General features: G+C 33.6%; 1 protein-coding gene across 1 annotated transcript in view; it reads left to right on the top strand.

Moving 5' to 3' along the window:
• LOC140744225 (extracellular serine/threonine protein CG31145) overlaps positions 1 to 25,796 on the top strand; it is a 113,239-nt gene that overhangs the window by 62,459 nt on the left and 24,984 nt on the right. The window contains exon 3 of the mRNA XM_073075754.1: positions 17,242 to 17,589. Within this exon, the coding sequence (XP_072931855.1) occupies positions 17,381 to 17,589 (209 nt within the window). The 5' untranslated portion in view covers positions 17,242 to 17,380. The remainder of the gene's footprint in view (positions 1 to 17,241; positions 17,590 to 25,796) is intronic.

Below are 25,796 nucleotides of genomic sequence, written 5' to 3' on the forward strand. Positions count from 1 at the left end.
CACTAATCGCTATAAACTGTTCTAAAACAACGTATATCTATTAGGACAATATTAAGATATGGACGGACAAATAAACTTCTTTTATAACATTCTTCAACGCAACGCAAAACTGCAATATCCTTCGGCTCTGCCTTAAGAAAATAGGTCGTATCTTATGAGTCATAGCACAACAAAGCCAGGACATCTATACGTATTCATTGATGAATTGAAATTCATCGCACGGTGTCGTCCGCGACGCATCCGGTGGAGATTAGCGCGTAAATGGTTGTAAATAATAAGACATAATTGTCTTATTATTTAATAATCGATGGATAATGAATAGGATATATTTATTTTAAAGGTGGTAAACCCTCTGTGGTTCGACTGCGGCAGCACCACAGCTACCACACCTATTTCTGTGCTAAATGCTGCTGTGTCCTAGTTTGAAGGGTGTGGTAAGAGAGACGTACTTTTGCGAGGTGTTCCAGATTAATCCACAGGGGTAGTGGCGCATCTGTGACTGACCTCAGGTCAATTCTATATAAGGTTGATTACAGATATCCATGGGCGGTAGTAGCCACTTACCATCAGGTGGACTGCATGCTCGTCTGCTACTTGTATAAAGAATATACTTTTTGATTTAGGATAAATAATTAAGAATCAATCGAGTAGTTTTGTAGGATATATCGTTGTTAGATATTCTCTCCGGATGTCAAGGTTTTAGATGTACTTCACTAGATATGATTATGACAATAGGGGTATTTGTAGTGAATGCATAAGTACGTATAAAGAAATCTTACACAAATGGATGTATCGTATAAATATGTTATTTTAATTTTTTTTTTATATCTATTTTTTTTTTTTTTTTGACGAGGGGGAAACCTTCAAAAGGTACCCTATGCCGTGGAAGCGGCACGGGGTTATGTGGGATTCTTACCGCATTAAACCCCCCCCGGTGGCCGTCCTCGGCGCTGCGTAGAGGACTCCGGGATCTCCAACGGAACGCAACCGGAGTCTACTTGGCGCGTTGCCCCGTCGGGTTCCGCCCAGGTGAGCTTGAAACTCACCACACCATCTGGTGTTCACGACGGTATGCGACCACACCACGGTATGGTTTTTTTATATCTATAGTCACTGCTACAACTCTTCATAATATTCAATCGTACACGTGATATCAATTAAAAATGTTCTATATTTGTGGTTTAAAAATCTTTATAGGTACATAGTTAATCGGTGAAAGAATTAAGTGGACACACGAATGGTAAAGGCACTCATCAATATATTAATTAAGGCCAGCCCTTTTTGTCGCAAATAATTGAAACGTATGAGCATCTTAAGGACTTTTTGTAGATAGTAAGGACGCAATGCTTGCGTGAATGTATAATGTAAAGCACGTACTTACACATACCTGGCCTAATGGACAGTACTTATTGTAATTAAAAACCTTATGAAATTTTCATATGGCCATGTTGGTTTTTGCTATGGGTAGGGTTGGCACTTTCTGTAATTTACTATTCGAATCGTATTATATTATTATCATTGTTGATACTTTTTTATTAGGAAGAATTAAAGTCCTACTTGAGTTACTGAAAACTGTCATTAATATATAATATAAGGGCTCTACCGTCTTTAATTTGTAATTTGCTTTTCAACTTTACACTAAAGCTGTATGATGTTATGATGTTACTCTTGATGACTGTGAATCTTGTCTAAATAAATATATTTTGACATAAATTATAGGTTTTACATTATGATAAATTTAAAACATTACAAATATATATCATGATGCTTTTATTTTAAGTGTAACTTCCCGATTTTAAAATGTCTTTCTTTCTTTAAAACTTATGATTAAGAAACAAATTAATTAGAAAATTCCATTGAGATAAGTTAAACCCGCTACAAGGTTTCCCCGCACAGGCTTATAAGTGGACAAGGACAAAAATGAAAAATAAAAGGCTTACAAAGGTAGTATTTTCGTAAAGGCACTTATGAAATGACAGAGAGACAATTGAGGTCATGTTCCAACCCTGTAATAGTAGAGGAAAAAATATTAAATATAATCACTGGCCAATGTGTTCGTAACTTTATACCAATTGGTAGAATCCTTTGTAGTTCGACTTAGGCGGCTCCATCGCCACACCAATTTCTGTCTAATAACAACAGTGTTAGGCGCTGCTGTGTTTTGGTTGAAAGGATGTGGTAAGGGAGACGAACTTATTCAAGGCTTAGTCCTCAGAAGCAATGGCGCGTCAGTGGCTGTCGCTTACGACGGAACGGCGACGGTCGGCGACATGAAGTATTTTTCGTTTGCAGGTATCACAAGTATAAACGCAAAGTTACAACACTTACAAGGAATGAATAGTGAACTTAACACGTCACATTTAGACGTTGCTCCTGTTTCTATTCAGGAATGTTGCTCTTTTTGTACCAGCCGAGTAGCCGTGCAGGTTGTTCTGAAAGGACAAGAAAGCCCGAGTAATTATTTGCACAATGAAAGAGAAAAGAAAACCGGAAGGATTTTCGTCTGAGATTGTCGTATAGCGATGCCTTAAGCTATTTTGGTCCACCTTGAGTTGTGCAATGCATATAACAAGCATTTTTCACATGTCATTTTATGTATACTATTTCGATCGTGCAGAGGTCGAAATCTGCATAAATCTGAATTTATTGTTTATATTTTGTTACTCGTATATTTGTGTGGTGACCATCGTGTTTTTAAGTTAATAATAATAACAGGACTTACTGCTATAATCTTATTATTTAAAAATGATATAGGTAGGTAAATATTGGTTTAGGTAAATACTAAGCGACTAACCATACCTGTTTGTTCGATTCTTAGACTGACAGATATCTTAATAAAAAATTAGACTAAAAATACAAATATAAATATTAATAAAAAAAAATATTCCCAGAATAGATACATGACGTCATATTTTTTGTTAGAGGAATGATGTGATATATCTCAGTTATCATGTTATATTTTTTCAAGTAATAACATTTTATTTTATTAGTATAATTAAGTCGTAATAAAGCTTTTGTAGTTGTTGTTTATATACATGAGGTACTATTAATTTTTCTGTTTGCTTAATTAATGACTCACTCAGTAACCTTTACATTGAATGAATCATTTCTGAGAAGTCTCAATATAAAACAGAAAGCGCTTGCGTTATTAACAGTGCTTACAAAATATTAACTTTAATTACCATATTAGTCAAATGATTATCTTTTTTAAGCCAAAGATCCACAAGGCTAAATGGTATGAATTTTAAGCAGTGTTTACTACATCCTTACTAATATTATAAATCCGAAAGTAATTCTGTCTGTCTCTTTTTCACTAAACCACTGAACCGATTTTAATGAAATTTTGTATAAAGATAGTCTGATACCCGAAAAAAGACATAGGATAGTTTTTATCCTGTAAATCCCACAGGAACTAGGGATGGCGATATAAGATCGATTAATCGGAGAATCGATCTTTTGGACCATAAAGTCGATTATTTTAATCGATATTAGTAAGGATTGAATCGTAAACTATGCATTTAATCAAGTGATGATCTTTAGCAAAGTTGTTGCCCATGAGCCCACGAAGGTTTCAAAGTTGGTGAGACCAATTTTCGCCAGATGGTGCCACTGTCATTCCAATGAAGGTACGAATTTTTAGTTATGTATGTATATAGTATGTCATATTGTTTTCTTTTAAATGCGGGCGAAGCCGCGGGCAAAAACTAGTATAAATATAAAATTAAAGTGTTCCTTTGTGATTTCGAAATAACTTTTTCTTAAGCTTATAACATACTTATTTATTTATTCACTAAAACTCCGAAGCTATTATAAGTATGGTACCTATAAGTTAAACCAATATTATTAAATAGTCTTACGTTTTCCGGAAAACTGCAAAATCATATTGCAACATAGCAACTCCAAATTCTACAAAATAAATGTAATAAGCAAAATGGCATTTCTTATAGATCATTAAAGACAAATTTATGTTAGTATGACTTACCTATATAGATACTACCGCTACTTTAACAATGTAACAATAAGTCACATACAGCGTGAAAAAACGTCCTATTTCCCACCACAGATTTTCCATGTTATTGTTTAGAATAGACGCACTAAGGCTCGGAACACACGGAGCGGTTTGCAGCCGCTTCCACGCGCGGACACGGAAACAAAAAACGTAGCATATGTAAATGTAATAAGATGATAGGTGTCGTTTTCATTACGCGATTTATAGTCGCGGCGTGAGGTTTGTCTGCTGGTTCAGCTGCAACGACGGGTAAATTATATCGTACTTTTTATTATGTAACGGGTACTCACGATATGCGTTTTTATTTTGCCGATATTCGCCGTGACCAAGATCCATGCAACTGGGTCGAAATATCGGCAATATAAAAAACGCATATCGGGAGTACCCGTTACATACTAAAATGTCTCAATTCCGCGATAATTTTAGTCTAAAATCATATATATCGTACTTCTTTCGCTCGACTTGCGATCGTGTTCCGTCAAATTTTAGGACGTCTCCGTAGTCTCGACGGATGAATAACCGCACAAAACTGCGGTCAAATGAGTTTTTAAATTAAACGGCCATGCGTGAAGACGGCTTAAAACAGCTCCGTGAATTCGCTTATTATTGTTTAGAACAGCGTTAAAGCTGATTATGTGGCGTGTAATTGTATTTATGTAAGCTGGAAGCGGTAAGGTTCAAATTAAATAACGCACGAATACTTTTACGCCGCTTCTTGTATTAAACCGCAATTATTTAGTAAGGAGAGAAACGCCGTAGTGGTTACGCTTATGCGGTGCTATAAAGAATATTAAACTCGTATTAAAAGCGTTTTCTGTTTCGCACTAAGTATCTTATATCGTATGCTATTAGGAAGTCAATAAATTCATATAACTATGACTTGATATGTCTATAACTACGTTTAAGTGGACTTGCATGCATACTTTGCTTTGCTTTGTATAAACGCTATATGGGTTTACGTTACGTTATACCTGAGTTAAATTGTATTTTCATACATTTTGCGTTATCTTTCTAATATAGCTATCCTCTACAAAGTGCTATATAATATAGTGATGTATGTTTAATCTACGCGATTAGATGAAAGAATAAAATATTAACAAAAAGGTACAAGTTTCAATATTGAAAAAGGAAAAAAACTGCAATTATCTTAAGTTTTTAGTTACTCTTGCATCTATCTGAACTGATTCGCCTTAATTGATTGAGATGTTACTTACGTAGTGCTCTTGAAAAATAAATATAGATACATAAAAATATATTATACAAATCCTTTTTCTCTACTTGGTTAAAAATAGATACGTATATTCTTTAAAAACTTCTCACTCTTCACACTTATTCTCTTATTTTCCTATAAACAGTTTTCTTTTATAAAAACCGTATTTTTAACACATCACAATGTACGATTTATTAAATTGTACGAATGGCTACGATTGTCTATTGCACAATTATTTCCATAGTAAATTACTCTTATAACAAAATAATATGTTATTATTACTAGTTGTATGATTTCAGTACTAATCAAATGACTTCCTACAAACTGACCAATTGTCCATACGTGCGTCCGGTGCGGAATTACGCTCAATGATCGCAATTCTTGTGTATTACCTGGAAATCATGTTTTTGTCGGGAAATGTAAAGTAAGAAAGCTAAGCAAAATAACATGTAGCCCTTCTGATGTTTATTTATTTCTTTATTTATTTATTTAAATACACCACTAGACATTCCTTAAAATTAATATTACAATATGTTTGGTTCAGTGTGATTCGACATTACAGGTATATACAACACTCATCGTATTATAGCTTTACAACGAAGTGTAGGTTAGGTTAGAATTGTCCCTGTAGTTCCGGGACTAGAATAGGGCTACGGTATCCCCTGCCTGTCGTAAGAGGCGACTAAAAGGGGGCTTCCGGGGTTGCCGGCGGCAAGAGTGGGAGCTCGAACCGTCCGGAGAGCAACCCCGGGAAGAACGGCGGAATGTGTGGTCGCATGCCGTTGTAAACACCAGGTGTGCGGGAGGAGCGTAAAGTGCTCCCCCCAGGGCAGAGCCCCACCCGGGGCATCGCGCTCGGAGGACTCCGGTTGTGTTCCATCGGAGATCCCGGAGTTCTCCACCAAGCGCTGAGGACGGCCACCGGGGGGGTTTTAGTGCGGTAAAAATCCCACATAACCCGGCGTCGCTCCCACTTCGTCGGGTACCTTTTGAAGGTTTCCCCCTCGAAAACAAAAAAAAAAAAAAAGGTTAGGTTAGAATATAACGTAGAATAAAAAAATGAAAAAGAGAATATCAAATTAGTAATTTTGGTGATGATAACAAAGATCTGTATGCCTTAAATATTAACACTTTGTCCACTTCGACTCATGGCTATCAATAACCAATTCCAACAGGACAAGTGTCCTAGCATAGAACCATTGCAAACAACGCGGTGCTATTCTGTTCTATAAGAACACTTTAAATTAGAACATAGCAACCTGAATACCACTGCCTTGGAGCATACATGGGCTTTAATTTGATTAATTTATTCCAAACACCAGGAGTTCTGTCTAAGGTATGTTACAGATGGATCTTTATTCTTCAGGATCCACGTAGAGTATCGTCTGTAAGATGTATCTTTAGACCAAAACTACAATACAAGATACATATATGTGACAACAACCATTAACCAGTAGTTAGATTTTTGGCCATCAACGCTGGTTTTCAAAATAGGGTTTTACATATTTCATTCATATTTCAAAGTGTAATTCTTGTCCGGTCCTTTAAAGGGAATTCATAATATAATTTTTCATCCTTAATACGCCTAAAGAAATATAACTTAAATATAAAACAACTACATATTAAGAACGTTAATAAAATATAATGTCTTGCAACAAAAATTAGAGTTTGTAGGTATAACATGTGTATTGTTGTGCCAGTATATTACAAGAAAGTACATTCGGCTAATGGACTCAGTGATCAAGATGTTATCAGCAGAACGACTGTTGGTCTGCCATTGTCTATCTGCACGCTGGATGACTAAAGTGATCATTGCGTGCTCTTACCGCTTATGATCGCCTGGTACATTGTCTATTTGTTCCTATTTATTTATGTTCTTTATTCTTTACTTTAAACATTTGTTTTACATTTACACGAATGTCTTTCTCATTTATCTTGTAATATATTTAATTGTTTTGTTTTTGATTACACTTTTATTTATCTTACAAAAAATATTTTTTGTTTGATTTTTCATCAACTATAAGACCATTCTGTCTTTATATAAACTTTAAAGTAAACAAAATCACATAAATTATGTCGGTATTGATAAGAAATAACATGCTTCGCCATTTTATTGCCCATTCAGCATTATAGTGTTACATTACATGACTTCGATAAGAAATAATTTATAAAAATCGAGAGCACTTACGAAAAGGTTGGGGCCGATTATGCAACTGACTAACCCCATATTTCGATATGTTGAAAGGTGCATTGATGACAATGCTCAGTGCATGGGCATGCGAGCGGGTAATGAGGTGGTAACGCATGAACCATGCTCGTAATCATTGCTGCGGGCTCGATTGTGCAAAATCTTTGCCTAGAAACATCTACTCATGTTAAATGTTCTATTGACGGATGTGACATTATACTTACAATGCTTTTCCTATCTTTTATGATATTACCTTATATAAGTAATGTGAATAGATGGAAGTGATAACTGAACATTGGGTGAAATGCAAACAACCCACAAAAAATACGTCATGACATACTCGTACATCGTACATTTTTCGACGGATAGTGTACCCTATATTGTTGTTGATACCGCGTGGTTTTATGAATATACATTTTTGGACCCGACTCCATTCAAGTTCAGAAGATTTTCAAACCTTTGAATATGTATTAATTTAAATATTCAATAAATGTCACAGTAAAACACCAATATTTATATTGTAAATTAAATAGTAAGCACATACTGAAGTATAATATCGGGATTTGGTAGGGAATAGGACACTTACTAAACCGATCACCGTGATGACAGTGCTAAACCGAATCCCTATCACCATAATAGAAAGCCACTCACACTAACTATAAATAAACTTAAGAGGTACTTACAAATACGAATAAATTAGTTTCACCCCATACATTTATCGGTATTGTGTTCATGGCGTGCATTTTAGTTATAGTAGATTCCATTTTGTTTCAATGCTACTAATTAACGTAGTCCAAGTGGGGAACTTATAATAACGAAGGTTGTATTTGCACGCCGCAAATTGGATAATTGGATTCTTTTTGTTCCTCGTTATCACAGTCTGAAGTATCGTATGCATCGTACAAAAGTCGTATCAGTTTTTTGATGACACTGCTCTTTATTGTCATATTGTATCGCGATTTGAACAAAGGAACGCAAAACTGTTGTTCTATTTTCAACCAATCGCAGGACTATGGTTGGTTTTATTTGTATTTTTTTATATTTTTCGCTCTCATCCAGTGGACACTAGTAACGGATTGCTAGTAATTGTGGGCATTTAAGGGTTATTATAAATGAAACTTATTTATTCTATTATTAACTTGTATACCACAATTCAGCTTTAAATACCTTTACGCAAGAAAAGCAATTTGTTTTGGTGGAATTAATGAAACGTGGTACAGTCCGCGAGGTCTAAGCTGAGCTTTGCATTAGTGTGAGTGAACAAAAAAGTAGAGTCAGAAAAAAACTTTCAAAAATAAATTTTACCATTTTTAGTTAGGTATAAAAAGAGAGAGAGAGAGAGAGAGGTAGATAGAATTCGGATTTCTTTTATTTTAGAATTTAAGATAACTGACCACTACTTATGTTTTCTAATTATAGATGTTTTTAATTAAATATTATTGCGTACTTAAATAAATTTGTAGAACAAAACAAAAATAAATGAGGTTTCTATTACAAGCTATTTTAATACAATTCCAGTAACTTTTAGCTTACTTCCAGCATAGGTGGAACCTGCATAATAATAATAATAAATGGAATAAACTGTGAACTAATGCCTACAGTCAAATTGTTGCAATGGACAAATTACGTGATTTACTTTTATTAGTGCAAAAATTGATCGTTTGTAGCGCCCATTGGTGTGAGTGTTGAACGCTTTGAAAAATACCAATTTAAAAAATAATTTATATTTTTGTTACCTATGTATTATTTTTTGTAAAACAATTAGTTAACTTTTTCACTAATATTATAAAGAGGAATACTTTGTTTCTTTGTTTGGTTGTAATGAAGAGGCTCAAAAACTACTAGACGGATTTTAAAAATTCTTTCACCATTCGAAAGCTACATTATCCACAAGTAACATAGGCTATATTTTATATGAAATATATTTGATAAATAGATTTTGAGGCGGTACAAAGTTTGGGTCAGCTAGTTTATAATATAGGAGTAGCAGATGAGCATGTAGTCCACCTGATGGTAAGTGTCCACTGCCGCCCATTGACATATGTAATCAACCCCAGATAAGGCCACAGATGCGTTGCTACCCCTGAGGACTAAATTGTTTTAGACTCAATAAATAATAAAATATTTTAACGATAAATTTAATTCAAGTTATTTTTAACTTACTTTACCATTTTTTAAACCATAATGTATTTAGTACAATGGCGGCAAATTATGATCTTGTCAGCAAATTTAATTAACGATGCTTTGTATAACATGAGCAGTGTCTTCTGAGGATAGATTAGAATCTACTAATCTTTTGTTCTTTCATGGGAACCAGATAGTACAATGACATCGTGAAGGTTTTTATTCATACTGGCCTTTTTAGCTCCCATTCTTTATAAGCAATGACAATTTGAACAGGACGTAAACACAAATGTTATTATGCATTAAATAAATAAGTAAAACACGCATTTGTCTCGCATAAATTATTAATAAATTAAATATGACTCACAGAGGCTAGTCACCGTACGTATACATTCTAGAATTATCAGATAGGTACATATTTACATAAGGATTTAAAAATGAGTCTGTAACATCTATAATATTTTTAGGTTGAATAGATATCTTTATCATTTCTCCTTATTACTTGTAGTTTAGCATCTGAGTTTCACTACTTCTTATACTGATGTTAAACTATAGAAATATTGTGATACGCAAACTTGGATTACATACTACGTATCAAGTCATCAATATAATAGAATTTAAAAAGGGGGTTCATCTGTAAAACACTATAAAACACAAACCCAGCGAAATGAAAATTGAATACCATTATGAAAGCAGGACCCGCCCGTGTTTTGATTCTCCGTGAAAGAATGTAACAAAAACACGTTTAGGTTGGCGAGGTGAATAAAAACTGTTTTCTCTGGGATGGTGACTCAATAGAATCCACCCTTTCATCTTTTAGATGGTTGATGAAGTTAGCGTTATATGCAAACTCGTAGTCCCGCACAGGCTATGTCACAAGAAAATTGGTACGATAAAAATGTGCTGTGGTTAGAAATAACACAACGTAAGTAAAGACAAGAACGAAAGTAAACATAGTTCATGGTACGTTTTAAAACATCTGTGTTATGTTGTTTGTGTGTGTTAAGGCCTTTTTAGGGTTCCCTACTCATGGGGTAAGAACGGTACTTTATTACTAAGACTCCGCTCTCTGTTCGTTTGTCTGTCTGTCACAGGGCTCTATCTTCTGAATAATAGATATACGGTTCAAATTTTCACAATTCATATAGTACAATATCTGCTATAATAACTAATAATAAAAATAAAAAATATGGTGGTATGGAACCCTCTGGGTGCGAGTTTTACTTGTACTTTGCCAATTATTCCTGTCGCGCGTGCTTATAACGCGCGTGTTCAACCTGCAAGCGTGACACTTGCATCCTATCGTACATTACGCACGTGTACACGGCTCCCAAAGAGATTGCAGCTACTTTATTTCACCATCATCATCAACCCATTACTATCCCACTGCTGGCACGGGTCCTTCATAATGAAAAGGATTGGGCCATAGTCCACCGCGCTGGCCAAGTGCATATTGGTAGTCTTCACATACATATGAGATTTTTTATAAATCTCTCTGGTATGCAGGTTTCCCCACGATGTTTTCCTTCACCGTTTAGCAAGTGATAGTTAATTTCTAACACGCACATAACTTTGAAAAATCAGAGGTGCCTGGGAATTGAACCTCAGACCACTCGATCAAGAGGCCAAGTTTGTTAACCACTAGGCTATCACTGCAAGTTTATTTATCTGTGAGAAACCCGCGCGACAGGAAAAAGGTCCTTAGTGTTTATGTGACTGTAAGCAAGCACACAAACGTACAATTGACGCGCTTTATCCAAATTCGTTAAATACTTTGAAATGTAAATGATTACTGTATTTTCCGGTTAGTTATTTAGTCAAGCTTTTGGCCATATTTGCCTTTATTCATTAACGTACAGTGAAACGTTATCTCACTGTTATCTTGAGGCACGCAGCTGACATATGAGAGTAAATAGTCGTTGTTAATTAATAATTATTAAACAAGATAGTTTCATTGAACTTAGTTTATAACCTTAAAATTGCAGCGTTGGCCACTGGCTACACGAGTCCATTAGTGTCGATTCACACGTAACACAACCACACCCCAATCACTTCATATTTGCGTGGCTTTGTGCTACTTATTGTGAAAATGCATAGTTTTATTCACTCAGAGTTAGACCACATTATAATGATCATATCGCAATCACGACGCAACTAGAAACTGTGCATAAGGCGTTGGCTTCCTAAAGACATATTTTAGTAGGCAAATACATGGTTTGGTGGTACCTCACCACGATGTATTCTTTTTTTTATATAATGTAGGAGTAGCAGACGAGCATGCAGTCCATCTGATGGTAAGTGGCCACTACCGCCCATGGACATCTATAATCAACCCCAGATAGGATTAGATATTACTACATGAGGTCGGCCACAGATGCGCCGCTATCCCTGAGGATTAAGTTGGAACGCCTCGGTAAAGTATGACTTCCTTACCACACCCTTCATACCAGAACACAGCAGCGTTTAACACTGCTGTTATGAGGCAGAAATAAGTGTGGCGGTGGTGCTGCCGTAGTCGAACGACAAAGGGTTCTGCCTTCAAATGTAATCGCTACATGGCAATACTTTGTCGCTGTAGTAACGACCCGCGTGGCGGAGCGGTCACCATACCGGTCTGACGCGCAGAGGGTCCCGGGTTCGAACCCCGGCCAGACAGATATCTAAATGATGAATTTAGATTTCTGTTTCTGGGTCTGGGTGTTTGTGTATTTGTCTATATGTGTGTGTCCATGGCACCCACGACACAGGGAATCCTAGTGCGGGGCTGTGAGTGTAGAAGGTGTGTAGTGCGATGTGTGGTACGTGTGAATAGTCACACGTGACCTACGCGACACCGTTATTAGCGGTAATTTCAATGTTTAATGATGTTATGGAAAATTATTATAAGTACCTTTATATAACAGAAATATATATTGTATCATTTTACAAGACCCAGACTGGCTATCTAGAATATATTATCTTCCAAGGAAAAAAAACATAGATCTATTGACACAACAACACACACAAATTTAGTTCCGACGTTCAAATTTAGTCCTTAGCAACGCATCTGTGATCGATCTGAGATAGGAATTTAATATTATCTGGGGTTAATTATACAGGTTATTAGGCGATAATAGCAACAAATCAACAGGTGACGAGCATGCACCTTTGCTCTATATTATAAACTAGCTGACCCAGCAAACTTTGTACCGCCTCGAAATGTATTTATCAAATATATTTCATATAAAATATAGCCTATGTTACTCGTGGATAATGTAGCTTTCGAATGGTGAAAGAATTTTTAAAATCGGTCCAGTAGCTTTGAGCTTATTCATTACAATCAAAGAAACAAACAAAGATTTCCTCTTTATAATATTAGTATAGAAAAGGCATGCCATCTACGTTAGTCCTCGGTAAAAATCTATCACAAATTGGAAAAATCTTTCCCAAGAATCACAATACTTGTTGATTGCGCTCATAATAAAGATCACGTTTGCTTTTAAAATGAAACTTTTTTATTTAACTTTTCTCTGCATATTTTTCATCAATAGATATTGATAGTTAATTTTTCTATTCACATGTTATATTATTGTAGGAGTACAAAGTACAATTTTGAAGCGAATAATAACTTATTTACATTTATAATGCTTTTAATGATGATCTATCATTATCAACTAGGTCATTGCACTGTTGTTGGTAATTTTGAATCATGGAAAATTTATAATTGTTTCTATGCTATTAACACCCTATAAGAATACCTTGATTGTTTATCGATATTGGTATTTTCTATTAGGCAGGTACTTATCTTAGCGCTGACTAATTTGACCATACGTAAGAGACGTCAGCTGGGTAGAGCTAGTAAATCCATACAAGTTGATGAGTTTCGGAGAAGGCAATGTTCCTACGTGCCTTCTATGTGGCCTGCTTCGTCCATAAAATTGAATATACCGTTATATTATTATGTGGCTTGCTATATAATATGCCAATACATATAGCGCGCATAAAATATATTGTTTTTGTTTTTATTGCACTTACTGCACTTGTTATCTAGTACAAATGGACTCGTCTTATCTATGCGGGTATAGGTATAGATAGGAACTTTTAGTATATTTGCGCATTACATAATATATAATATCTTATTATTCTAAGTTAGAATGTAAAATGTTCGAAGAAAATACCGTGTGAGAACTTTTTGTACCAACAGTTCACATCTCACCTAACAAATAAGGAGACACGCCCCCTTATCAGTAGGTAGGTATAAGTAACGTACTTTATATGAGCTTCGGTGTGTGGCTCTAACCACTTGTAGGTAGATTTTATTTTCCTATAGTGTTAGGAAGATATTTTTTGCAGTGATAACGTAGTGTATGAAACAGGGCCTCTTCATCAAGGTGTCCGATGTTCAAGACTCAGCCACGCAACTGTGATCGTTGAAAATTAAGTGCATTTTACAGGAAAAAAATCCTTAGTTTGGTCTCTCCTATTAAGTGATATCGCGCTGTATTGCCAAAAGAAAAAGCATAATATTTTTTTTGCAATACAAAGTACTTCTAAAGATGGTTCCCTCGTCACAACTCTTTCTTGTACGAAGCAGCACTGCATTCGCATGTAAGGGTGCGGATGCCAGCTCTCTTACCTACGAGGAGATGCTTTTAGTCGTTTCGAGTGTCAACCTATCTGCGATTGGTTTGAGGTAAAATTGCTATTCTATATGGAGTTTGTAACAGATGCTTAAAGAAGGCAGTCACCAAATGACCATGTGGACTGTGGACTGCAAGATCTTTTTCCACAAAGAAATTATAAAAATAAAGAGCTATTGTTATTATCCATTTCGAATGCTTCAAATATATATATACTAATAAAAATACAATTGTGCAAAGTAAAACTTCTTTTAAAAGTATGATAAGTCATACAATATAAAATATTTTAAGGAGTGTAAAATAAGTGTTAAAACATAAAATAAAAATATTTTCATAAATCCGTTTATTTATCACACAAATATTCCCTATTGTGTTTTTAAAATCGTGTCCTTTTTCCAATCTCTTACATTTCTAGATATTTAAATGCATGCAAAGTTTTAAGACATTGCAACTGTATCTCGATATGTAAAATATCAGATTTCGGGATGAGATTCTATATTCCATATCAGTGTTCTTCAACGTGTGGGTCATGACCACCTGGGGGTTCACAAAACCTCTGTGAGGGGGATCACGAAACCTTAGTAGAAAATGTATAAAGTTCAAATAGATATTTTAAGAACATGTTAATAAAAAAATATAAATATCTGTGTAGGTACTTAATTGTGAAAATAAAGAAAAGAAATCAATGGCTTTCATATAAACTATAAAATTAATACAGATGAGAAAAATATGGGGAAGGAGTCGCGAAATATTATACCTTAACTAAGGGGGTCGTGCCGTGAAAAGATTGGGAAACACTGTTCTACAACAAACCAATACGAATATAAGCGAAATTGGAGCATGCTAAGTACACAATAGCATCATATTTCTAAAATATGCTTACGATATGACACTCCTAGGATCGTAACAGCGATGCTTACACTGCATTCCCATTTTTGTATTGTAGACTTGTTTTGTAATTCATATTGCGAAATTTACTAAAGTAATTGTTTTAATAATAAATGCTTAATAGAGGTAATGGAGTTGAATATAAATATTTTACATTTTAATTTGTGTCATCTTGTAGGTTTTTATTGTTTAAAATTTCAAATGAATAAATATGTTGATTCGAATAGCGTAGGTAGCGGTCACCTCACTTATTTGTATTGCTGGGAGGTCTGAGTTCGATTTCCGTTTTTAATTGAGGCAACAACGGCTCAACGATTTATTTTAAAAGAAAAAAGGACTGATTAGGATTTTTTTAACTTTTTAACAAATAATAGAAATTTTGTGCTTTATATAGCACATACTTTACTCTGGTTGTATTTTTAACCGTAAAATTTTGCTGGTTGAAATTAATCAATATTTTGGATTAAATAAATGCAACTTGTTGTGTTTTAAACTTTTGGTCTTCTCTATTGTAATAATGATAGATAATTTGAAATCCCAAAATTTCTGACTAAAGTAATTAACCATCTTTAAAAGTATCACATTAAGTTATAACATTTTACTTTTGTCTTACGTCCGTTATTAATAATCAATCTATCCAATGTTTTCCGTACTATTCGACATTTGACAATTTTTGGATACAAAAAGTCATATTTCGATCTTCGGTAGTTAAGGATAGATTGAGTATTTTTACGGTGTGATAGTAAAGCTATTGTTACCTAAAGACGATGATTATATGACTGACAAAACGGTGTGGTCCGAATTAGCTTGATTTGATTTGATTTGATGCTGACAAATTTTGCAGTAAGGAGAATCGCGAATCAGTGAATCAGACATCGTAGGCGGAGAGACACCCAAAACCGTCGACATAACACTAAAAAGTTTCATAGCAAAAGAATAATCTTGAAATAATATCACGTTTCTGACATTTAATCGACGTTTAGAATATGTAATGAGACTATTAATGCATTATTTTTGCATGTCAAAATGTCGCGACTACATTTTAATAAACAACATTCTGATATTTTATTGGTATTTCATGTTGACATATCGTATTGATACATTTATTTTTATGTGTAGATACTTATAGTTATGCGTACCTACGCAGACTTATTTATACTAAACAAATTAGAAATAATTTGGTCATTATAAAAATAATTTAAAGTTAACGTTCTCCATCAGTAGTAAATTAATATAATTGTTAATTGTATAACGCAAATTCTGAGCAATTTACTTACGAGTACGACCTACATACCTTATTTAGATTTTCAAATTTTAAACCTCAATTTATCGTTTAGTTTTGTAAGTGTGGGTTAAGTTCTACTTTATATTACTAAATGAAAACTTAAATCCTAACCCATTATAAAGTACTTATGAATATCTAGGTAACTTTATTTAGGTCGTTCACAATTCCCAGGAGTGAATTTAAAGCTAAAACCTTAATAGGGTTTTAAGCTGAATTTAGAAAAAAAATACCTTATTTTAATGTCTATAGAATTTTTGATACTGATATTAAGATTTTCATATAAAAAGAAGAGTAAGATAAAACATGTCAGTTTCATTTTCTCTTTTGATTATGAACCGATTATTATTTGTCTTTTTTCCTCTTGTGGCTGTAGTAGGTACATAATTAGGATCGAATTTCGACCTCTAGACTAACTTATTTTATGTTTAATAGAAAAACGTTACTTTATATATTTTTCGAGTATTATTGTTTTTTTCATAGATTAGTAAAGATACTTCGCCACCTTGCAATTGAATGAAGCCACAAACGGCTTATTTTAGTAAGTTCTTTTTTTGAATTCTTGACAAATAAAAACATTTTTAGAGAAAATTTACGAATAAATAACTAATACTGCGTAATTTACGTAATAAATAAATAATTATTTCAAATATTTTAGGGTCATTTTAGCACGGAGACGTGGCAAAACTTTTTTACGCAACTATTTCAATTCTCAAAACTGGTTACATTTTCTTGTTAGGAGTGAGTAATCTTTACTAATCTATGTTTAGTAGCTACTGACGAACTGTAGTAATTAAATTGTGACTGAATTTCGACCTCTACACTAACTTATTTTTATGTTTAATAGAAAAACGTTACTTTATATACTTTTCGAGTATTAGTTTTTTTATTATGATTAAAAAGTATTTTATCTTGTTCCAGGGTAAGCGGGTGGGCGCGCGCGCGCTGGCGGCGCCGGTGGCGGTGGCGCGGTGCGTACGCGCGCGATTGTAAGCGCTCGCCGACGCCCGAGGACCATGCGCGCAGTCCCACCGCGCCGCGCCGCCACTCCGCGCGCATCATGCTCAACATGAAGCTCAAGGAGCGCCTCGCGCTCGCCATCAGTGCCTTCCTCGTGCTCTTCACTCTGATGCTCGTCGTCGACATACAGATGGACTATGGCATCTCTGGCCACCGGGTCCCGCTGCACGGTCGCGTCAAAATAGGCGATGATGAGGATAAGGGACGCTCCGCGTACATTGAGTTCAGGAAGCGGTTCCTCCAGAAAAGGTGAGAGTGGTGTGCTAACTTTGAAATTTTTTTGCTATTTTGTTTTTGTTTTTGTGTGTGTGTGTGATTCTGGATTGTATTGGGATCAAAGTGGTATGTACCTATTTATATACATATTTATATACTGTATTACATTTTTATAACAAATTTTAAATGTTGCAATGTTTTATAAAATATTTTATTTTAAGACCAAGATTAAGGTGAATTGACTTAATAACATCCTATAAGAACAAATATAACTTACCTTATCAATTTTTACAGAGTGGACATGCGATAACATTCGAAATTGAACAGATCATATTATTTCCTAAGTCATATTAATTACTTATTAATGACTTGTCTACCTTTAATATCGTTACCTATTTAATTGCACTCTGATAAATGCGGCATTTTGTTTATTACACAAAGAGGAAATTTTTAATAATACTTAGTTAAATATCTTAGCTAATATACATAAGCTAATGAGAAATTATTATTGTGAATAAGTATATTGAATTTATTAGTGTGCATCTATTATCACGGCGTTATCACTCATGTTTACTGGTTTGACAGTGTCTCCACAGATAAGAGAACCTTGTTTTCTTATAGAATAAACGTAAGATCGGTTAAACTTGTAAATTTTATCGCTATATCTCGTCTCAGTCCTAACAACCTAATTTGTAAACTAAATAACCAGTGTCCTTAAACTAAAACGGTGACTTATTCGGAGTGTCAAACAAATAATGTCAGCATGGCATTTACAAATTATACTGTGATATTATTTAAAACAAATAATAAACATATATATACACTCTTAATTTAATAATAACGACTAATATCAATATATGCAATGTTTTATGTAACAAAGATTGACATTTGACAATATCTGTATTCTAGAAATTGACTAATTTCTATTTTGTATAGGCAGAAATTGGATAGATCGAATATTAATAATGGGGGATAATATAATTACTAATAAAGACAACAGTTTAGTGCTTGTTCTTTTTTGCCGATCGGTGTTCTTTTTAACTGACTTCATTTTTTTATGGAAATAATTGAATAAAAAATGGAAAATAAATGAAAGTTGAGTTTATTAATAGAGTTATGAATAGAGTTAGGTATCTTTTAAAGATATTCGCAGTAGGTATCAAAGAGGCATATTTGACTTTTAAGAAAAGCTCTTTAAAAAGCAACAGGTATACACTTAAAAGACTCATATGACACGCATATTTACGCAGCATCAGTAGCAAACATTTGGGTACAAAAAATGTGCAATTTCATTAATTATATGAAAGTGAACTTTGACTTTCATCATTAGTCTGATCTTGTTTCATAAATTGAAAGTCAGACGGAATACCTCCTGTATTCCGTAATGACGTCATATCATCTTAGTTTTGATTCATATCAAGGAAGTTTACAATATATTTGCGAATATGGGTATTTTTATCTAAATTCTAAATGATAAACCGCTATTGGGAAAATCCCTAAACTGTATGTTCCTGTTTATTTTGTTATTCGTTAATATATATTATTCTTTAATATATTTATTATGCCTAGTGCGTAGTGATGCGATATATGTACATACATATAAATATCACTCGCGTAAAATTCAAAGTATGTATATTGATTGGATAATACTTTGAAGTATGTGATTTACTAGGCATGTAGCGTAAAGCGTATGTAGCGAAAGGCATGTAATTATCGTTAAATAATATTTGTCATTCGTTGAATTACAACATAAAAGCCACCTTTATCATATTTATGGCTTTACGGTTATAAAATAAAAATATGCTACAAATAAGATTATCTACGGAATCTAACATATTTAAGTAACCTTGGTTAGCTAAATAAAAACAATGCTATTTCCGTTTTAAATCATTGTAGCATTAGTCATCGAAGGATATGCCAGAGAAAGAAAGTAGTTAGTGAATGTTAATTGTTATGGTATCAGCTATTCACTAATGTGAATCACTATTAAATATAAATGAAATCTTTTTAACCACGAGAATTAAGTGGATAAGGTGTCGTTGACAAATATTAAGATGAGTACCAGGTCCAGAATGTATCTTCTCGGCCGAGATGGGATCCAAAGCCCTTAAATTCTTCTGAACTTTCAATTTTATTTTGATATGTAAAATAAAATTGTCGTGGGGGAATCTTCATGTTTTCCAAAATGTTTACAATACACTAATCAATTCCCTATATTCAATCCTGTAGATTTAGAAATAAAAGGTTAATAGTTAACTAAGATGATTTATATATAAATAACATTATTTATGGGGTGAATTCTCATAACATAATAGCTATTTCCCTTGCTCTATGTATTTTAGAGACTCTTAGAGCAAGCAAACCCTGTGTGGACGCTTCATGAGCAAAAAAACATAATTAAAGTCAAAAAGAACACTTCATCAACACCTGCAACTAATTGGTGACTCCTCTACTGTTGCAACTGTCCATAGGCGACGAAGACGGAGAAAGACTTTTCCGAGGCGTTCCAGCTTAGTCCTCAGGGGTAGCGGCGCATCTGTGGCCGACCTCAGGCAAGAATATCTAATCCTATCTGCGGTTGATTACAGATGTCCATGGGCGGCAGTAGCCACTTACCATCAGGTGGACTGCATGCTCGTCTGCTACTCTTATATGGTAAAAAAAAAGACTACTTTCCATTGAGAGCCCGTCTGCATTATTATTCAGTTTATTTTTTAAAAAATAGGTCTAAACTACCTAGAGTCTGTAATGTAGAAATTGACGTCAACAATAAAATAATCCATTGATACGAGTATTATGATATTTTTATATATGACTTAAATGTTGATAAGACAGAGAAAGACATACTTTATAAGTTAATACGTATTTATGATACATAGTTTGTTGCGAATATAGTTCAGGGGGCACACGTGTCGGGGAAAAACACTTATTGATAACTTCATAGTTCCCACGTGTTTGACTCTACGACTCTAGACGCCCTTTACTTTGTGCTGTGTTTGGTCTTATTAGATCTTGTTTACAGATTTATTACTGAAGTAGTGACTGTCGTCCATGGACAATGAACATCTGTAATCAAACCCAAATAATACTGTTGTTCTATCTGAGATTGGCTGCTTGCAGATGCATTGCTTGAAACGCTTTGAAAATTAAGTTGAAATGCTTCGTGCCTTCAAATCAACACACAGATACGTTATGATCTACAGTTATGATATAAAAGTCCATATATTGACCGGTATAATATATGTTTTTCGAAGTTCATACATATTTGCGATTTGCGAATGCGACAGTAAACCTAAAAATAAGATTTAGTATTGTTACCCATTTGTATGCCTACGTGGATAAATATTGAATTCTACTGAACTACTTAAGACCCAATCTCGAGATATAAAGACTGTAGGAAGAAACATATATATTGTTTTCTTAATCTCAAAAATACAACTGATAGCAATCGAAAAAATTCAAAGTAGTCGTGATAAATCAGTTATTTTAACTATTTCCCTGTTCAAAGAAAGCAAGAGTCACTATCGATTCAAGTATCTGTTATCGAGCCGAACACAGTTATTGACCGCGATAAGCGACTAATTTTGGCCCTTTGAGTTATCAGTCATCCATACAATCTGCCGGTACACTATCAATACTTATCTCATCGTACATTATTTTATCAGGAACACGATTTTGTAATGGGTTGTGAGCTACATAATTACGTATAATTTGGATTAAAGGAAGCACTTTCTTATAATATAAACGTAGTTAAACATACAGTCCACCTGATAGTAAGTGGCTACTGCAGCTCATGGACAAATGAAAGAAAAGAAAGAAAGAAAGAAACATTTATTTCAAAGCGGCACTACAAAAAAAAAAAAAAAAATTCAAAGCGGCACTACAAAAAAAAAAAAAAAAAAAAAATATATATATATATATATATATATATACATGCATAATATATCTGCAATATACCAAATCAAATGCAATATATCAGTTAGTATTGAAGTCTTACCTGATACTTATCTGCTACAAATTTGTTGTTACATTTGAAGACTAAGTAGGAATGCCTCGCATAAGTGTTTTTTCCCATAATACTCGTAGTCCCTTCTGACTAAAAACGGCAGCACTTAACCCATCTTTACCCATCGTTGCGTTAACGCAACATTTTATGTTTGATTTTTTTTGGTATTAAAAGTAGGACAGTAAATCTTTGATATCTAATCCAGTCTGTACAAGAAGAGCTAAAATACAGGTTATATTTATTTTGGACACTAATTTCCATGAAAAATATATTTGATTTTTAATTTTGAAAAACAGCGAATTGAGTCTTCATCAGTTAGACAAATTCATAAAATAATAAAAAATATTAATTAATATAAATCAGAACTTTTTACACTGAACAAACTTTTAACGATACTTTATTTATGAGTTCAATAATTCTGTTGAAAAGAAAGACCTATATGTATAGTTTAATTTAGACTTCCACAAAATGTTGCGTATACGCAACGTTGGGAGAATTATTGAATGTTTATTATTATAATTTATAGCTAACAATGATTTCTTGGAGCTCAAGCGACACAAACGCTTTTGTTTCATAAGTTTGTCAGTTGTTGAAATTCAAGCTCTCTGGTTTATGTAGTAACCCACAAAGCAAGTGCATTTTCCCTACATAATAATGGCTTATAAAAACGCATTATCTTCAAACGAAATTATTGGCTTGTTGGAAAAAGAGGAGGATTTACAAAATGCTAAACAAATTATTGCTAACATGTAATCATTTGTAACGTATACATCCCCCCACCGGTTGAAAATGTTACCGATGTTACCGATAAAGAAGGTCTAGATGATGATATGTTGGCTGGTTTCGACTGCAATCTGCCCAGTGATATCGCTGGAACGTATGAAATCCACACCCACTGAGTCTGAAAATATGCTAGATGAGTCCAGTCCTTCAATTTCAAGAAAATAGAAAAGGCCAAATAATTCACCAAAATGTGTTCCAGGCCTGTTATCCCTAATTGGAGAACCTTGCAAACATTGCGTATTTTTTGATAATTTTTTTCTTCATATGTAAAATTAGATTTCAAATCTTTCGTTGATAGTATAAATGCACAGATGCCGAAAATTGCCAATCTTTGAATGTTTCAAATACAAATACCTATGGGAAGACCATCCAAGAACGCATTGCCTACTAATATTCGCAATGATAATGTTGGTCATGTCATAGAAAAACATGAAAATAAACGTCGAAGATGTCGACAATGTAGAAGTACAACAATTTACATATGTAAAAAACATCAGGTGCATCTTCATGCTGATTGTTTTAAAATGTTCCACTCCCGTTAGTACTTGAGTGTCCATCTGTATAAGGAAGCTGAGAGTAGTTTAAAGTTCATTTATCCCAACGTTGCGTAAACGCAACATTTTGTGGAATTTAAATGGAATGATCAAATTTTTTTCTGACCATGACTTTCTCCTTTCGAATGTATATGTAACTAATATGAATAATAAAATTTAAAAAAATCCTTTTATTTAAACCCTTGGGAATTAATGGGTTAAAACTATTGTTATAAGGTAGAATTCGGTGTGGAGGTGCATCCGGAGTTGGATCGTGAAGGGCTCTACCACCTTTAAACCGCTGTCAATATGTCAACCCTTTATAGTCCAAGTGCAGCGGCACCATCAGCTTACCACCATACTTATTTTGTATTTAATCGTAACGTAAAGATGCGGTTTAAACAATGTGTTAAGTCAAAATCCAATATAAGTCGATCCAAATGTAATGGTAGTAACGCATTTTTTTCAATGTAAGACTCTTCGCCCTAACCATAGATTAGTAAAGATACTTCGCCGCCTTGAAATCGAATGAAGCCACAAATGGCTTATTAGTAAGTTCTTTTTTTGAATTCTTGACAAATAAAAACATTTTTAGAGAAAATTTACGAATAAATAACTAATACTTTGTAATTTACATAATAAATAAATAATTATTTCAAATATTTTAGGGATATTTTAGCACGGAGACGTGGCAAAACTTTTTTACGCAACTATTTCAATCCTCAAAATTGGGTACATTTTCTTGTTAGGAGTGAGTAATCTTTACTAATAAATGACCCTAACCTGATATATCGGTAACGTAGCATTGCAGAACCATGAACACGCAATAAAATACTGTAAGCATAAAAATACAATAGTTTACGTTACCATCAAAACAATTCATTTAAAGAAATACGTAAGAAATAATCTTAAGCGTAAAAAGATAAAGAAAAACGTCAATGCTTAAAACACTATTAATTCTGTAAGCTGATTCAGAAAAAATACTAATAAACCAATGTCCTTAATAACATCTTCGACTTTTTATGAAATATGACACATTATGAACGCCAAAGAAACTTTTATTACAAATCTAATTTCGCGGTTAACCACTGAAAAGGTTTTATTTAAATACAATACCATTGTATAGCCTTAAGTGTATTGGCTTTAAGAAAACAAAATACCATAAAGTTATTTTGTTGTAATATCACGCTAATTGGGTATGTAATAAATGTAATAACAATTAATACGGTCATTTAAGAAATTAGTTTCGTTGGATATAATGACATTAGGAACCGATAAGGATTTATAAAGGTTTTTCCTTATTTTATAATGTTATACTTATTTTAAAGTAATGCTTGCATAACAACAAAGTGTGTCCATGGATTACAGTCAGATAATAACTAAACAAATATGAAAATTCCCTACATAATTAAACAATTAACGAATTATGTAATTTAAAAATATATATCTCATACTTCTGCAATTATTGCAAAGTAAAGTTCTCTAAAGTTTGTATAACGCACTATGTTGTGATATTACAGATAAGCTTTGAAGTATTGAAGTAATTGTATGTTATACCATATAAGGATTTGTAAAGAAATTTATCTTTAAAGTATAAAATAAAGTTGTAGAAAAGAATGTATGTGTTACAATAGCACGCGAACTTTGGCCTCACGCTAAAATACATTTCGATCTATTTTCCCAAACACTTACTATGACATAAAGTACTATGACATGACATGACTATGACATAAAAATATTCCACGTAATTATAAAAAGTAAATATAATCTTGTAAAAATTAAATCTTATATGCATTGATAAAATAACTTCCGTTTGTGGTCAGAAAAGCCAAAGAATTATCAATAGTAGGTACTGTTACACGTATACTTTGTCAAATATTTGTAATATTACGCATATGTTATGTACGCATATTTAGAACATGAGATTATTTACACAGCACATCATTGAGCAAAGACAAGCAATTTCTCGCAAAGTTAAGCTCTGTTATGTTCTACTTTAGTTATCACTACGCATAAAGATAGTTATAATTATGTTTCAGCGAAATGAATAAGAAACTAGGGGTTACTTTTTGTAGCTAACAATATATAGTGTAAACATTACAATATCATTAGAATAAAATCTTATCTGTTATTTAAAATGCCACCTAAAGATTATTTGTCAAACAAAAACACAGAAGTATAAATTCTACGTCAGCGATTTAGTTAAGATTAGTGTGACGGTAATGTTACGACATAAAAATAAATATAGTTAAAAAAACTAAAAAACACGCTTTTATGATAACACCAACTAAAAAGCTTTCGGTATTCTATTTCATTCTTTCATACGAGACATTTCGTACATGCAGGGTAAGATAAGGATGTACGAGTATGTTGATCTCTTTCTACTGAAAAACGGAGTTACTCACTGACAAACATACAAGTGAAGCTAATATAAAGCGTGTAAAAACACTATCATCTTTATCCAGGTTTATAAAGCAGTCAGATTTGTAATGATTTTAAGTATTTGTTGTAATGACAAACCGACTATCCCTAAGTGTGATATGAATGATTTTACAATGCTACGGGGACACTTAAAATTATCACTTACATGTTCAATCTACTTCGATACACGACCTCAACGTAGCATTACCATGAGTTGGCATAGAAACGCCACTATAGAAATGGTAAATAGAAAACTATTGTCATTTTGCTAGTGAATAACATAACTACTATCGCTACGGTATTTCTTGACAACGTCTGTCAAATTAATGACTCATGGGACCGAATTTGTATGGCAATAGATCATAATGACATTCGCTAGCGATTTGATTTCGATAGGTTTTTTACGTATCGAGTTACGTCACTACGGATTTTAGTTCTACGAGTAACCACCAGAGGCGCTGTACAATTTTTCATACATTTATTTTACGCAGTCGCTA

The sequence above is a fragment of the Epargyreus clarus genome, unplaced genomic scaffold (genome assembly GCF_041222505.1).
Source record: "Epargyreus clarus isolate Ecla_fem2 unplaced genomic scaffold, WU_Ecla_fem_2.2 ptg000008l, whole genome shotgun sequence".
Taxonomy (NCBI): domain Eukaryota; kingdom Metazoa; phylum Arthropoda; class Insecta; order Lepidoptera; family Hesperiidae; genus Epargyreus; species Epargyreus clarus.